The 17,319-nt window shown below is 31.1% G+C and overlaps 1 protein-coding gene across 3 annotated transcripts in view; it reads right to left on the bottom strand.

The window, feature by feature from the left end:
* Positions 1 to 237: 237 nt before the first annotated feature.
* Positions 238 to 17,319, bottom strand: part of LOC129980848 (glycoprotein 3-alpha-L-fucosyltransferase A-like) — a 254,073-nt gene continuing 236,991 nt past the window's right edge. For all 3 annotated transcript variants that reach the window (XM_056091274.1, XM_056091275.1, XM_056091277.1), the window contains one exon: positions 238 to 4,101. In XM_056091274.1, coding sequence (XP_055947249.1) covers positions 3,723 to 4,101 — 379 coding nt within the window. In that variant the 3' untranslated portion in view covers positions 238 to 3,722. The remainder of the gene's footprint in view (positions 4,102 to 17,319) is intronic.

Here is a 17,319-nt window from a genome sequence, read left to right on the forward strand (position 1 = left end):
TAGGTCTATATGTTTTGGAATATCAACACAGAATTAAGAAAATGGAAAATTTTAGGACACAGGAAGCATTTAAGAATGTAAACGTTAATGAGTTGAACTTCAGGGTTAAATTCGGGTATCATAAAATGTTAATAAAATGTCATTGTTTTGGATGCACAGTATCTGATCATAATGCAGAAAGTAAGTGGTACTCATTCGATATTATTATTATGGTATAAATATGTAGCATTTTTTTTTTTTTTTTTTTTTTTGCCAGTGCAAATAGTAATATTGGTTGGTGTTGCTTCGGTATAAATAGTAAATTTTTATGTTTCATAATATGTTTATTAGTATTTTTTATTTTGCAATTACAGATTATATTTTTATAAGTAACAGAAAATCATTACTTCGATAATTCACTACTGTCCCAGTTCTAGATAAACATATAATTTATTTTTTTAAATAAAAAAAACGAATCCCTAAGTAGCACATATATTTTAAAATAATGTATGAAGGGAAACAATATTCGTAATATTGTATTGTTGAATTGTTGAATACTGAGTAATATAATGCCTCACAATATTGCACAACAGACTTGCTACCTGGGATGTAAAAGCAAACTACAGTAGACTCCCCATTATCCGCGCCTGCCGTACTGTTTTTTTTTTTTTTTGCTTCCAAGCAAAGAAAAAATGCTTCCAAAGCAAGAATCAAATACAAATGACTGATTTTTTCAAAAAGGTGTAGTTTTGCAGTTATGCTTTTGTAATTACATAATACATTACAGTATTAAAACAGTACATATGTATTAATTTTTCGGTGCATCCTTGACGCCTCTCGTAAGTGCAAAGCACTTTTCTGTTTTCATTAACAAAATGCATTTTAGGTTAGTTTTGAGTGATATACTAAAATATTAAGCATTAGTGAAACATTTCCTGCTGTTTATTTTACATTTCATTGTACATAAAACGATTTTTCAAAGTTGGAATGACTGTTTTCTCTTTTGCTATACCCGTTTTTAACTTTTTTCGGATTATCCGCGATTTTTGTTATCCGCGGCGGCCACGCCACCCAATTCCGCGGATAATCGGGAGTGTACTGTATAACCATAAAACATTCATTTCTCGTCCCATTGCATTAAAAAATGAACGAAGCCTTAAAGCATACATTGTGGAGACAGAAAACATTCAGGCATTAAGTTTGAATAGAGTAACAAAGAAATCTTTACACGAAAAATATAGAGCAAAGAAATCATGAGTGAAAATCAAGTAATTTACTCATTTTCTTTGCTACACAGAAGAACACATTTTCTTGGTGCCCGAATGTGGAAAACGTACAAATACATCACAAATATACATTATCTTGATGACCAAATACAGGAACAGTACAATATACAAACACACAACAATTTATGCATTCAGCTTTGCAATATATATACAATACAATCACAACCTTCTTGTTATACTTGCTCTTGACTGAATTGTTGAATCAGATTATATATCTTACGAGTTTTTTTTTAAATTCTGTTAAAAATTAGATTTTATAATTAACATTTTGATCAGCAGAATTTTAAAGATTTTCATCATGTTAAAAGTATACTGAACGACCTAGAGAAAAATTCCAGAGGCTGAAAAGTTGCTTTTTAAGCAATGCGTCTTAACCATTCAGTAAAATGCTTCCCAAGTACGTGTAAAAAATGCATATAACTGCAAAAAAAAATATGAATTTGAATTCATAATTCAAATGCATGTTTTCAATAATTGTTCAACAATTTATTCTCTGGTAGTATAGAGTTTGCAGATTACAGGGTGTAATAATGAAAATACTTTTAATTCTGTATTAAAATAAAAAAAATGAGAAAAAATACATAAGATATTTAAAAGACAAAAAAAAAAAAAAATGCAAGACGTTTTGGCAATATTTTTCAACTAAAGTTTAACCATGATTCTGACGAAATTTGTAGGTTAAGAATATTTTGCAAGAATCGTATAGTTATAATTTAACAGCTTATATAATACAGAGTTATGAATGTTGAACAACAAACTCATCGCAATTTTCCTAAGATGACGTTTTTAACTAGACTGGTGTTTTAATGATCAAAACTGAATTTCATAAATTCTTTCTTCGTAGTTTAAGCGTAATTATATCTTTCCGATGCAAACTTTCTTATTTAGATCCACGTAAGTGAAGTAGCCGTAACGTTTCAATAAAGTGATAATTCAAATCAGAATTATGACCTTCACTAAATTTCATTTTTATGCATTTAAGCAGTAAAATAAATCCAGTCAATGATTTTTAACACTACCAACAATAAACAGTCAAGAGCAAATACTTCAAATATCATCACATTTTGACCTGTGCGCTTCCGATCAGTTAGTTTGAAAAAAGGAATAAATAATAATTACAGAAACAGAAATTAAAAACTATGCATGGTTTTGATAAAATATTTCGCTACTCAAAACCATTCATTCTCAAAATTCATTCACATCATATTTATCAATTTTTATGCTTAGTACATCCAGTGCTACATGAAATAAGGGACTGCAATTTATCCACATTTTACGAAGATGTGTTATAAAGTGTTTAAATGAAGCGACATTTAAGAAAAGTTATTTCCACTATTTGCCAACGGTTTCCTACAATAACTTATTTGAAAACAGCAATATCCAGTTCCAGTGCTTAAATTTCATTAAGAAGGAAATATTTATGTATATTAGGTAATACTTCATTCAAATATTTTTTGAAAAATACTCATTGAGTTTTCTTTAAAAAATGGTAAGAATGTAATAATAGTTTTTAAAACATTTGCATTCCAAACCGCTTTCTTTAAATAAGTATATTACTTGCTTTGGAAAAGTACTGAATAGGAAATCTTCCATTTTTAATATAAATTCAGTGCACTAATTTCGAAAGTTTGTACACCAGTGCTGTTAAGAATTAAAATTCAGTACAACGAAAATGCTTACGAAAAAATTTAGCATATGATTTCAAAAATTTAGTTAGAAAAAAAATTTAATTCTTAAAAACAGAACATATTAATACCCGTATAATAAAAATGAAGACTCGCACATTCATTTTCTAAGCTTTTGCAATCAGCAGCAAACAAACAAATTAACAAGAAACATAGAGCACTGCACATGATATTCTTATGCAGAATATTTATCATTTCAAATATCTTTCAACTTCACATTAGAAGCTAAGTATATCAAAAGTCCCTTTAAGGAATGATCTGATACACTGTCAGAGCATTAAATAATAAAATCACATTTAGTAAACGAATCCATATAACAGTATTCCTTATAGCATGACGGTGAAAACATTTATAAATGATTTTACATGCTTCTGAAAGACAAACTAAATTGAACATGCTGTAACGAAATTACAAAGCAAAACACTGGAATGCATCGAAATGGAAACAAAAGACAAATAAATTTATATAATTACGAACTGTGGCTTAGGATAAAAACTTCAACGAAACAATTAGTGCGGTGCAAATCGTCTCAACCAGCATAAAGTTAATATGCTGGTTGAGTACCAGCATAAAGTTATAATGCTTATATCAGCTCATTATATCATACACAAATGTATCGTCGTCACAGATAAATACAAAATCGTTTATGCCAGCCAAACTTTTGGCTTGTTGATGATAATGTCTGACTTGCTTGATAAGTCATTGTAGCATCAGCAATTTAACCTTGAATTCAGAGTTTGTGACTAACCACCAGTTAATTTGTCACCAAAAATTACCCGTTATCGTCCTTGATATCAACCGAATTGGCAGTTAACTGCTGCGGCGGTTTCGTTGCACGATTCCGCCAGTTTCCAGCGCTGCAAGTTCCTGCCCCTGACCACCACTTGTGCATATCAGGATAGGACTTGTGGTAAGGAGGAGCGTGCAACATGGCGCACATCCGACACCAGAAGTAAGTGTTGATGAATTCCCCGGTACCTTTCCAGCGGAAGTACTCGTTGTACAGAGTATCGTTCTTGTCCAGAATGGAGAGGTATTCTGCCAATTCCTTTGGCGAAGCGAAGTCATCAACATGGATGTAAGAGTGGGGTGGTGCAGCTCTAGCATAGTCTTCAGGGCGAGCTCCCATAACAATTGGTACAATATTCCGACTACAAAGAGAAAGAAAATCATATCAATATAATGTTGCAATGATATTTAAATTGCAAGTAAGTACAACAATAATTATAAAACTATTAACTTTTCAAGTTCTAATAAAGAAACATACTTCGCGACTTATATTAAAGAAATCCCCCCCCCATATTTTAAAAATGAATAGCAGATCAAAGAAACCCTTCTGATCTTGATTTTTAAAAACAAAGATATGTAGAAAAATAAATAATTTTAATTTGCTTGAAAAAAATATTCATGAAATCGAATAATTTGAAATGTTGAAAAACCTTATAGTTATTCATACTTTAGATTACATTTTTAAATAATTTCAGCTTATTTCTACAATTGGCTGTACATTATACCAGCTGACAATATAATTTGTAATTGAGGGGGACTTAAGGATAAGACGGATTTAAGGTCCATTCAGAAATATTTCAATTTTTGAAATCATATCTCTTCAATGTCTTTTTAATTGAATGCAAGGAAATAATGTTGGACCCATTTCTTCATTTGTAAGATCTCTGCCTCCAAATGCCATCTTATGCTTTTTAACTACCTGCGTATATATTATCTCTATTATTTGGTGCAAAAAAAAAATCTAACAGTTTTTTTTTTTATTTATTTTGAAAACTTTATTATGCATACAAGATTGATGAGATTTTTCGATGAATATACAAATGTATTTTACTTTAAACAAATTTTTATTCGAAAAAATAAGTAACTAAAAAAAAAGAATTATTAGTAAATTAATTGAAAGCAACTAAGAATTAGCCTTTGAAAACGAATGCAATTCGCAGGAAATAACGGATTAATAATTTTAATAAAAAGAGAATAATTCAATTTTTTAAACAAAAACTGTAAATATTTTCTTAATAAATGTATAGCAAAATACTTTAAAAAGGAAAATAACCGCCTGTTATCAATCTTTTAAAATTTATAAAAGTCCTTATTTTTTATGCTTTAAAAACAAAGTAAAATTAACAACCAAAGTTATAGGTAAAGAGAGATTTCGATAAATACAAGAATATTCAAAGCTAATTTGTATTAATTAAAAGATAACAGGTTTATATTTAATATCTGTTATCTTTATTATATACTAGCCGCCTTTGGCGACCAGCCGGTTCGCCAATCTTAATGTTCGTTAAAATTTTAATAATTAAATATTTTATGCAATTTCTACTTTAATAGCTTCTTCATCAAAATATTTTAAAACTTCAAATTTTGATTGTCATATAATTCACTCATAATATTATAAAGGCCTTCAGTCATAACGTAATATGTATCTCTCTCATTTTCTGTTAGCACCCGTAGAATTTATGCTTTAAATTAAAGTGGAAAGAATTAATCTTCAATTAATATAATAATAATATTTTTTACTGAAACAAAGCATTTTTTTTATAATCTGATTACTGAAAATAGAGTCACTCAGCATTTAAACTTTATGGGCACTAAAGAATATCTTTTTTAATTTATGTAATATCTCAAGAGTTTGTCAACAAAATTTTCTTAGATTCATTATGAGCAGATCGATTAATTAACAATGTTTAAATTTAAATGCATCAAACACTAAGAAAATAAAACGAATCGTTTAAAATAAACGGTTGAAAACAGGCTTTAAAAAAACTACTTAAAAAACGATGTACTTAAAACTATAAGCATATACAAAAAATATATAACTAACGTAAATACAATTTACTTACAAAAGCATGCAACTAACCCAAAAATAATTTAAATCGTCCATTGATAACGGTTGTCATGGCAACAATCAGAACGGAATGCACATGCGTGAATTTTCTTCCCCAGTTACGTAACGCAAATACATAATTTTTCTACGCCAGTTGGGGTAACGCTATGCGGATTAGAAATTTTTAATTTCCTTTATTCTGTTTTATTTTAATTCAAAAGTACTTCAGAATGAATCTGAAAGATCGATTCATTAACAATGTTTAATTTTAAATGCATAAAACATTAAGAAAATAAACAGAATCGATTGAAATAATCCGCTGGAAAATTTTAACCCTAGCCTCATTACTGTTGGGAGAAAAAAAATACTGAAGCTTTACTCATTTGGCGGTGGGGAAAATGGAAGATTTTTTTGGCGAAAAAGTTGGCGGTGGGGAAAATGGAAGATTTTTTTGGCGGGAAAGTTAGTTTTTAATTAATAATTAAAATTCTAATTAAAAATTCGAAAAAAGGAACCCCAGGTGCACATTCCCAACCTCCAAGGTATACATGTACCAAATTTGGTAGCTTTAGGTTCAATGGTCTGGCCTGTAGAGCGCCAACACACACACACACACATTGAGCTGGTCTGGCCTGTAGAGCGCCAACACACACACACACACATTGAGCTTTATTATAAGTATAGATATATCTTTTATATCTCTTAATATTAGAAAGAATATTCAAAGCTAATTAAAAGATAACAGATATATCTTTTAATATTTAATCACGCAAAGTGAATACCCATTACTTAGTGTTCCAAACATCTGCTGCAATCGTGTGTTAATATCTATTGATAAAATCAAGATAAATATTTGACTCCGAATGAATGAGTTGTTCATCTAACATTTTACAGCTTTTAAATTATTTTTACTAATTTCATTGGCTTCAACTAGATTATCTAAGTTAAATTATTATTCTGACAGAAATAAAAAATTCTAGCTTTACTTTTAAATCACAGAAAAATCTTCAGAATTCCAAACGCTGCAAGTAATAGGTTCAGCAATTATAATGCAATATAGCAATAAAGTGAAGGAATCACATATTCAGAAAAGCATTATCATCATTCATATAAAATATAAGACATTGATGCGTTTGATTATGGCATCTAAGGAATGTCAGTAGAAGAGTCAATAATCTTTTGATATAGCAACTATTCTACCATTAAGAAGGATGCTACATATAATTACAAATATTCAGCGGAAAACTTTGATATTATTTACAGAATCTTACCTTAACACTGAAAGTAAACCAAGTGTTTCCATCGATTAAAAAAATCGTGGGCAGAAGTCACCTATTTTAGCAGCGCACTCGTACTTAAATTAGCAGGCACACAGCAAAACAAATAGTTCCACAAAAAAACTTTAAGCGCAATGCATTTTAAGATCCAAAACACAAGTTACCCTCGGGAAATCTGAAGGTAAATCTCACTTTTTTCATTCAGATCACGCCCCACCTAGAAGGATTAGATTTCCACCCAAAAACCTCCCAATTTTTTGAAACCACACACTTTGGCATCGCCAGAAAAGAAGAAAAAAATTATCAATCCACTCTAGGGTTTCTTCCATACTCATTTCTTCTTTCGGAAAATATCCTCCTCCAAGTTTAATTTCCAATGTAATCCATCACTTTTCTTTCGCACAGACGGAAAGGTGGAGATATATCTATAAGAAAGCCAAAATCCAAGACGGCTTAAAAGAGTTGAAGGACATAACAGATAAAAAGCATCTGTAGACCAAAGGAAAAAGTTATACATGTTCCACTGATCATCAATCAAACTCCGGTCTCGTATGCCTTTACAGTTATTTAAGAAATGCGGAAGTTCAGGTAACTTTTTCCATCAGGAAGAAGTTGAATATCACGTAAGAAAGTATAGGGAACATTACTTATAAATTTATTTTCTGCGTCCTTTAAGTCTCTGCGAATCGCAAGGGGTTTCCCGTGTTTTTACGTTTTTCTCTCTGGGAAATTTTAGTTTAGATACCTGCAGCGAATCGTGGATATACGATGGAAATAAAATGAACAGAAGTGCCTTCAGGGATAAGTAAAGAATTTCCAAAGAACGGAGCGATTTCGTATAGCTTGTTTTTCCAAGTCCCAAGTGTAATGATGCATTCTCAAAGAGTAACAGAGATTATAGTTTAAAGCAAAAGAATATTTTTCAAAATGCTTAAATGGAAATGAAATGGTTTGATTTTTCACCAACGTTGAATATTTTACAAATAACACTTGTTAGAGAAATTTTATTCAGAAAAAAATAAATATATCAAATAAATAGAAAATTAACTTTTAAAATTAACCCTATTAATGTATATTTATAATGTTGCCCAATTATTAAAAATGCTGATAATTATAAAATAAAATCTTAATGAAGCAAGATTTAACTAATTTTATATTATTAAATACAATTGGAGCTTTCGCATTATAGCCGTTATCATAAATTTCATTACAGTTATTACAAATTCTATGTAAAGAATTATTTTATTTCTAAATTCAAAACAAACAAGAAATATAATTTTTTTAAGCCAATTCCTACTTTCGCAAGAATTGAACTCGCATTCTTCACCATCACGTGAAAAATACTGAAATCCTCGCATTTTACCGATTGAGCTACTGCTTGTTGATTTCAATTTTCATTACAAACTGCTAAAAATCTATTTAAAATATTAAAAATTAATTAAATTTGATAATTAATGAATTAATATTTGAAAAAATTGTATTAACATCAAGTGTCATCCACTACAAGTTTAAAAAATTGTATTTGAACTTGAGTGGATGAATAAAAAGTATTTTATTAACGATTGAAAATTTGAACAAGATATATAAATATATATAGGGAGAGTGTGAACTAATAGTAGGAATTGAAAAAAGATATAAAAGATATTTTAGAGATACATTTACACATTCTAAAAAATTGCCAGTGTTTTAACATTAAAATCAATTTCAAATAAAGATACTTCAATCTATGTCATAAAAAAAATTATGAATGTTTTCTGTTTCGTTTAATATTTATACTGAAAGCAGATCACTAGTTGTTTTTCTTTAATAAAGTTTATTCAACCCTCATACTTCAAAACAACTATTTTTATGCATATGCCTTTGAGAAATTTGATTTCCTTTTTTGTTATGAAATAATTTCATTTAAGTTCACAGATCTTTTAACCCTTTGCGCTCGGTAAAGTAATTCGATGCATAATTACTCACCTAATACAAAGAATTGTTTATTGCTCCGAAAAATAAATATATCTGATTGTTTTAAGTAGAATTAACCCGTTTAATTAATTTGCATCTTTTTATTACTCAGCAGGTATTTTTTAATCGGGACACTTCAAAAATGGGGATCAGAAACTTCCTGTATGTTTTGTACTTTTGTTCTTGCCATCCTGGTGGTTATGTAAAGGTGTGGTGTCGAGATATCTTCTGCCGATGACAGAACGAACCTCCTAAGGGTGGGGTTGTACCGTGACCAGTGATGGACCTTAGGATGCTACCACAGTTCCCCCCTGTGCTGACGGGGCATTCTGATCCTTCAATATGATCACATGCCTTTAATTGAGATGGGTAAGATCCCGGTAGATGGATCTTGAATTTCCCCGTTTAATTAATTTGCATCTTCTTACTATTCTGCATGTATTTTTAAAAATCAAAATTGAATAAATAAAATGCCAAAATGATGCACCGTCTTGAATGGTGCGTGAGAGTTACCATTCGAGTGCAACGGGTTAATACTAAATTTCCTTCATTGGATGCAATAGGAAAGTATTATTTAATTTTTCAGACTTTCAGAGATTTTGCTGTTTATTACTAAAAAGTACAGCATATTATTTGGTTTTATTTATTCACGAATATAGATTTGCAGCGGCCAAACAGACGATAAATGGCTGTTTGTTTTGCCAGTTGGCGATAAGCATCAATCATACCTACGGAGATGAACTTTGCTCTCCAACGAATACGAGCGACTCACTTCCTGCCTTTGCCAGCTGGCTTAGAACGTCTGTCTCGTGCTGGTCGATGGAATTACGGCCAATGTATCATATTCTATATTTGTTAATTTAATTTGTAATTAAAATTTATTTTTGTTATTTACATGGCTGGCAGTTTTCATTAAGTAAAAATGTTTTAATACTTTAATTTAAAGTAAATTTGGCAATGCGTGTTAAGCCACGCACCAAAGATTCAAAGAAATAAAACTTTCATTCAAAAAGAATTCTTTAATACACCACATTCGTTAAATAACGTCCTTTCATAAAAAAACTTTGCAATGTTTTTGTTTTAAAAGCGTACATTCTTTCAATCTATACAACATCCATGAAAAAGGAAATGGCATAATGAAAAGTATAACTGTAAGCTGGCTCCTTTTCAGACATCAGGTGTTTAAGATTTAACGTTTCCTAAAAGGTATTGAAAACAGAAAGCTGCAATTTTTAATCAACTTGGAGCTGAAAAGTGATCCTCACCTCTAACTGGCGTGCCTTCTCCCGTCTAAACTTTAAATATTTTGTTGAAAAGTTCTGAACAAAATACATGAAAATATTTCAAAAAGTTTCGGAAATGCGGAAAATTCTCGTGAGTTTCTATAATCAAGTGAACGGGACATCAGCTGTATGTCTTCTCCATTCAGATGTGTTTCAGCATGTTTCCTTAAGTTAGCGAGTGCCGTTTTCAAGTTATATGCGTCTGTATTCAAAATTCACGAAAAGCATAAATAAAATTTTGCAAACCAAAGGACCCACGTTTCACTGCATCTCTCAAAGAATATATGCGACCTTTGAGCGAGTAAAGACGTTTAAGTCACGCATTCTTAAGTGACTAACTGGGCCAGCATCACGTGATTTCTCCACATTTACGTAAGTCTAAGGTATTCTTCTCTATAGTGAACGTATCCTATATTATATAAGAGAAACTCTTCCATGCCTTTACTGACATATTCAAATTAATCTTTTTTTATTAATATTTAAAAATATATATGAAAATAATTTTTATCAGTCTAAGAGAGATCTTGATGAACTGAGACACAGCTTTACAAACAACTTCACACAGTTTTCAAGAAATCTTTTTTTATAAGTATAAGTTGATTTTCAAATTGTCGAGGGAACGGAAAAAAAAAAAAGATTTCTCGAAACCATTTCATTTTTTTAAAGATAAAATTATTTCAAAAGATCGAATTAAGAGCTATCCAAATTTTGCAAGGGAGCCAAATCCAAAATTCGATATCCAAATAATAAAAAAGAAGAATGCAAAAAACTCAGGTAAGTTCATAAAGGAAACTAAAAAAATAAAGATTTTAATAAAAGCCAATTTTATAAATAATATGCAAGGTAATATGCTAATTTTGAATTTGCAAGAAACAATGCAAGAAAAAATTATGACAGTAACAGAATATCAATATAAATAAATGTTTAATTTGAAAAGTAACCGTTTCACTGAATTCAAAATGAAACGGATCTATTATGAATGGAACGCTGTTTTAAATCAATAGGTTATCTTAAAAAGAAAAAAAGAGCAAGCTGTCTTAACATTATAAAGTTGGATGCCCTATCAAAAGCATAATTACGACTAATAAAAAAAGGCAATAAGTGAATCGTTACCTTTAAAGCATTAGCTTTCAATGAGACATTGAAATGCCTATTTAATTAAAATAATAGCGAAAAATATCTTAGAACCATACCGCAGCATCAATCACTGGTCCGAATTCGACAATTTTTATTTTATACGAAAAGTGATTCCCAAGAATGTCATCAAAGGATGCTTCCTCCTTATAACCTTCCTGATTTTCAGAGAAATCTCAAAACAGTCCCCCAGTCATAAGTACTGTACCGATTTTTCCAAATTTTATAGCAAAAAAAAAAAATCCTTATACATCATCAACAGGTAACCATTTCCACGGGTCTCCATTTTTCAGAGATATCGTAAATTGACTGATTTTGTCACTTTGCAATCAAAATGCTCAATATTTATTGCAAGCAAAATTTTTAATAAAATTATCATTTGCACGATGTGAATAAGAATTAGCTCATCAAAATTGGTAGATAAGCCTTAAATTAATATTAATAATTTGATGGGGGGAACAGCTGGTCACCGAAGAAGAATTTTATTAGTTTGTATCTTTTTAATAGATAGTTACAAACAAATTTCATGGCACAAATGTCTAACATCAAAAGTACTAAATTTTTAATCAATTTTTTTTTTGTTAACACCTGGAAGTATAGTCTGTAATAGGAAAAAATTTGTAGAGAATTTGTTTTCTTTTTATATTTGCGATTAATATTGTTTTGGTATGGATACACTTCTTATTTTCATGTGTGTCTTACTTCTTATTAAACAAAAATTAATAGTATTAACCATTTGCAGGAACAAGAACTTCACAGATGTGAGTGCCAAAACAATTCATTATAATTCGCAACGAGGCAACACAAAGTATCTAATACGTCATACAAATCGGAAAAATATTTATATTTTTTTTCCGATTGCACAATTCGAAGACAGCATGCTCCTCTTCTTTTTAAGATATATTATTGATTTAAATTATATTATTGATTTAATTATTATTGATTGTGTTATTTATGTAATGAATCCGTTTTAATTCCAGTCTAGTGAAAAGTTAGTTTTAGCTTAAATATATTTATTTATATTGATATTCTTTTACCATCATAATTTTTTCTTGCATTGTTTCATACAAAATTCTTCTAAATGAATTAATTTTCTATCCAAGACTTACACCTGTAAACTGTGTTTCGGCAAACAATCTCAATCTAAGGATAGCGAACATCTTCTGTAGTAATTGCCCGCTGAAGTGTGAAGTCTGCCGTAGTGAATTCTGTGACAAAAGCATATCAATGTGCGACGGGCACATCTTTTCACACAGCTGGTTAACTGTTAGTGTGTACTTTGTAATGTGATGTCCTATTACATTATAAAATGCATCAAAAATATGCTATTATATCACAAGTCTAGACAATATTTAATTACATGGCATGTATATTTAGCTACATGTAATTGTAGTGCAACATACATTAACGCAAACCTTACAAAATTCTGCAATATATGACTGTCCTTAGCATACGGTATATTTACTATACGCATACACATTTCGTTTTTGGCGAGGCTGCAACAAAGTGCACCCCCCCCCGTCATGTGGTGTGTAATTTATAATAAATCACATTTTAATCGAATATGCTTTTAATTCCTCTCGTTTATACATTTTTAATCATCATCATTAATCTTACAAGACCTTAAGATGAGAAATACCACTCAAACATTTTTAAACTTTTAAAAACCTTCAGCTTTTATACTTATATCTAGTACTTTCGGTTCATGTTTAACCCTTTTTAAGGTCGTGGGAAGTATGCTTCCCACCAAATTTATCAATCTTTGTATGAAATGGCATAAGTTCTGACACATTTTTTTAGAAAGACAGAAACTTAGATGCTTCAGTTCTTTATCTCACTCAAAATGATGTGTCTTGATCTGTTACTTAATTATTAATTAACCAAATTAATTAATTAATCAAATTAAATTTATCTAATAAGCTAAATGAATCCCTTTTCTTATTCTAATTTCAAGCCTAAAAATATTTTAACATAATATGACTAAAAAAAAATGGCCCTTTAAAGGTTTAAGGTAGTTCATGTTTTACGTAGATTCATTGTTTCGTCGGGGCTTTTTCCTCTGGTATCAGGGTTTTACTTAAATTTATTAACATTGTACAATCTTGCACAGACACTTTTTTGCATTTTAATGTTGATATTTTCTGATTTTACATTTTAACATTAGTTTCTACAATCTGCTGCGACTTGCTTTGCTTGGTGCAGCATCTCCAAACATGGCTCTTACGCAAGAAAAACCGAAACAACAAACCAACCAACCATCTGCGATATATTTTAACATTCAATACTTCAACAAATTATTGGAAATATTATGATTTATTGGCTTAAATCCAGAATATTTAAAACAAACTTTTAATAATCCAGATGAATGGTAAAGTTTCAGAATTCTTTCAACGTGTCGATTTCCAATGTTTTCTCAATGTTTAAATTACTTCCTTGAAAGCGTGAATGTCAGCACTGCTTTAATAAAAACATAACGACTGATTGGACTCCAAATCGCTTCGCATGACAATAATGAGAGGTATGCAATAACAAATCTCTAGTAATGTCTCCAATTTCATCGAGTAACGGTAGCACAAAGGCAGTGGCTTAATGAGAGCAGGAATGCCAGAATGCCACGCTAATTGTTCGAGAATTGAGAGGAAACAGATGTCATAGGCATTTAAGACTAATTGTGACAGAATAACGAGTCATTATTAACTTCCAGTGGGAAAATTACCCTGAGCTTATTCAAACATAATTGCGGGAAGTCAATTTACGAAAATATTCCTTCCAGAGTACACTTATCATCAGACGTCAATTACAGAGAGAGTGACATTTTGTGTAACGAAACTTATTTATATTTATTTGTGTGTTTGTAAAATGGCTTGAATGATTGCAAATCTCGTTATTTCTACTCTCCTATTCTTCGAACGCACACTGAAGTGGCAATTTTACTTAAATCTATTGATTGATTGATTACCCTGTTTCACGTAAATGCTGAAGTGAAAAGGAATTGAAAAGGATTTTTTTGGTAATAATATTTTATCATTGAATCCTCACCTAAAAAGGATTGTATATCTGCTCTTGGCGATGCTAATAGACAAATTGTGTATTCTTTTGTCCGTTGAAATGAGAGTTTGTGGTATCACGTTGGCGATGCTGCAAACGTGATTTATTATTATTATTTTTTTTTTAACTTAAAACTGTTAGTTTCTTAAACTGGATACGGTGGACTTCACCGCTATAGCAAATTTAAATTAGCCACTCACAAAAATCTTGCGTTTGCAAAACACGGTGATAAAATATCCGATACCGCATGTAAGTGACCTCAAAGCCAACCAATGACGCCCACAACTCAAAAAAATCAATAAAGAACATAATGTATTTATATTTCGTTTCAAGTATAGGAAAATGTGTAAGATATAAGGACAATCTGATTGCCTCTGATTTTGGCAACATATAATTCTAAAATGTGCCGCTTTCCTACCCTTTAAAGGGCCATTTTTTTCTAGTCATATTATGCTAAAATATTTTTAGGCTTGAAATTAAAATAAGAAAAGGGATCCATTTAATTTATTAGATAAATTTAATTTGATTAATTAATCAGTTTGGTTAATTAATAATTAAGTAAAAAAGCAAGACATCATTTTGTGTGAGATAAAGAACTGAAGTATCTAAGTTTCTGTCTTTCTAAAAAAATTTATCAGAACTGATGCCAACCTACATAATGTCATACAAAGATTGATAAATTTGGTGGGAAGCATACTTCCCACGGCCCTAGAAAGGGTTAAAGGGAAAAATTTTTGCTCCTAGTAAATTTTATCTAATTCAAAAATAGTATTATAAAATTAGAAGTTTAAACCATACCAAAATTTCCCCCCAAAAAACTTGATCTTTTCAATCTTCCAATAATGTTTATATACTTGCAAATAAAATATTTATTAAAAATAGCAAACTGGGACATGTCACAGTAATTAAAATTTAATCTGGTTAATAATTAAATCCAGAAATACTTGCGTATGGTAATGAAACTCCTCAGTCAAAACAGAGAGCTATCACTGACACTTCGAAATTTTTATGATCCTCTACACTTTTGAGAATGAAGAGCGGGTGTAAACATATAGGACGCAAATAGACGTGAAAAAGTATCGACTAATCAAATTAATTTTTCTCTTTTTCTTCCAACATTTCGAAGTCTATACATGTTTCTAAGCAAATTTCATGCCAAGCGTTTCTGTCCTCAAATATCTCTAAGGTTTTATTGTATGAAACAAACTGGAATTTGAATTAAAGCAACTAGAATTTCATTCATGATATTTAGGTGACTCATGATCATAATAAAGAAGACCAATTGATATTAAAACACATGAATGAACTCAATCTGCATAAGAAACATCTAAATCGATTAAATAATAAATAAATAAAAACCACCCAGGGAAAATGGTCTTCGAAAAACTTTCTTGCATACTCTCTAATAAATTTCTCATGCCAGAGAACGCCTCACATGAATAATAGTTACGAAATATTAACTTTTGGCGTAAATTTAGCATTTCTACTGAATCCGCTGTGTCACCCGTACCGAGTTATTTGGCGATTGATGTTAATAGTATCAGAAAATCGAATTTCTGTTTTAGACTCGTTTTTCAAAACCGATTTTAACACCGATTTGACCCAAAGCTGCGTTTGTAGTCACAAAATCCCATACTAAATTTGATATATTTAAGTCATTGCATTTTTAAATTAACGCGTTTATATGTTTCTATAAGAATAGGACGACAGACGGTTAACCACTTGGTGGATTTGCCGGAAAATTTGACAGATGTCTATATTATAGATGTTAAATCTGTTACCGAATTTTATCTATTTAGCTCTCTTCGTATGTAGTTATCGTGTTAAATTATATTCGAACAGCCGGACAGACGGATTTTCTCTTCACAGATTTTACTCAAAATTTGATAGATTTGATGTAAACATCGTATATCAAATTTCAATCATCTAACTCAAAGCATTTTTTGAGTTATCTTTGTCACAGACAGACAGACATTTTCAAAAATTGTGTTTTTCGGACTCATGGAGGTCTAAAAGATAGATATTTGTAAAAATCGCGAGTTCCAATTTTACGACGTTTACTATTGTTACGGATTCCACTACTACTAAGTCCGTAAAGTCACCGGATTCGCCTGTAGTGGGTGTATGGTGTGAAAACAATCAGCAGGCCTCAGTAGGAAACACGACAACTTTTATTACACAAGAAGAGACGAATACACAGAAACGACAAATATGCACAGCCGAGACGAATACAGGACAGCACACCACAGCAAACAATAGCCCACAAGTAGTAATCGACCACAGTACACAAAGCGGCAAGACAGAATTCAGCTTCGCTCTACGGTCTCCCCAAACAGCTGAAATTCTCCACCGTCTCCTCACTTTAGCTGTATCCAATTGCCAACTCACTATTACACGACTGGCTACTTGACACGACCACACACAACTTGATGCTGCTTCCACTATAGACAGAAGGACTCGGCACACAGCTCAGTTCAGCAATAGATTGGGCTCCACACAGCGCTGGTCCTCCACCGTTGCTTCGCTATCCTCTCGAAGACTCGATACTTGACTACGTTTCCAACTGCGATTCATTGCAGCTTGAGACTGCCGTCCTTTTATAGTTCCCAGGAGGTGGGCCGAGAACCTTCTGGGCCAATCAGGCGTATCTCAGTTCCTATTGGATGGATCGTTAAAATTCTCGAAGTCTCCAGCATTATTTATTTTGTTGCCAAATTCGTCGCCAAGTTGCCAAATGGTAGTTTGTAGCCAATCTCTGGGGATTACTGGCTCGACACCTGAGCAGCATCCAATACAATACAGATTATTGTAAATCGGTCTTTCCGGTGATAGAACTAA

Source organism: Argiope bruennichi, chromosome 8, assembly GCF_947563725.1.
Source record: "Argiope bruennichi chromosome 8, qqArgBrue1.1, whole genome shotgun sequence".
NCBI classification, from domain to species: Eukaryota; Metazoa; Arthropoda; class Arachnida; order Araneae; family Araneidae; genus Argiope; species Argiope bruennichi.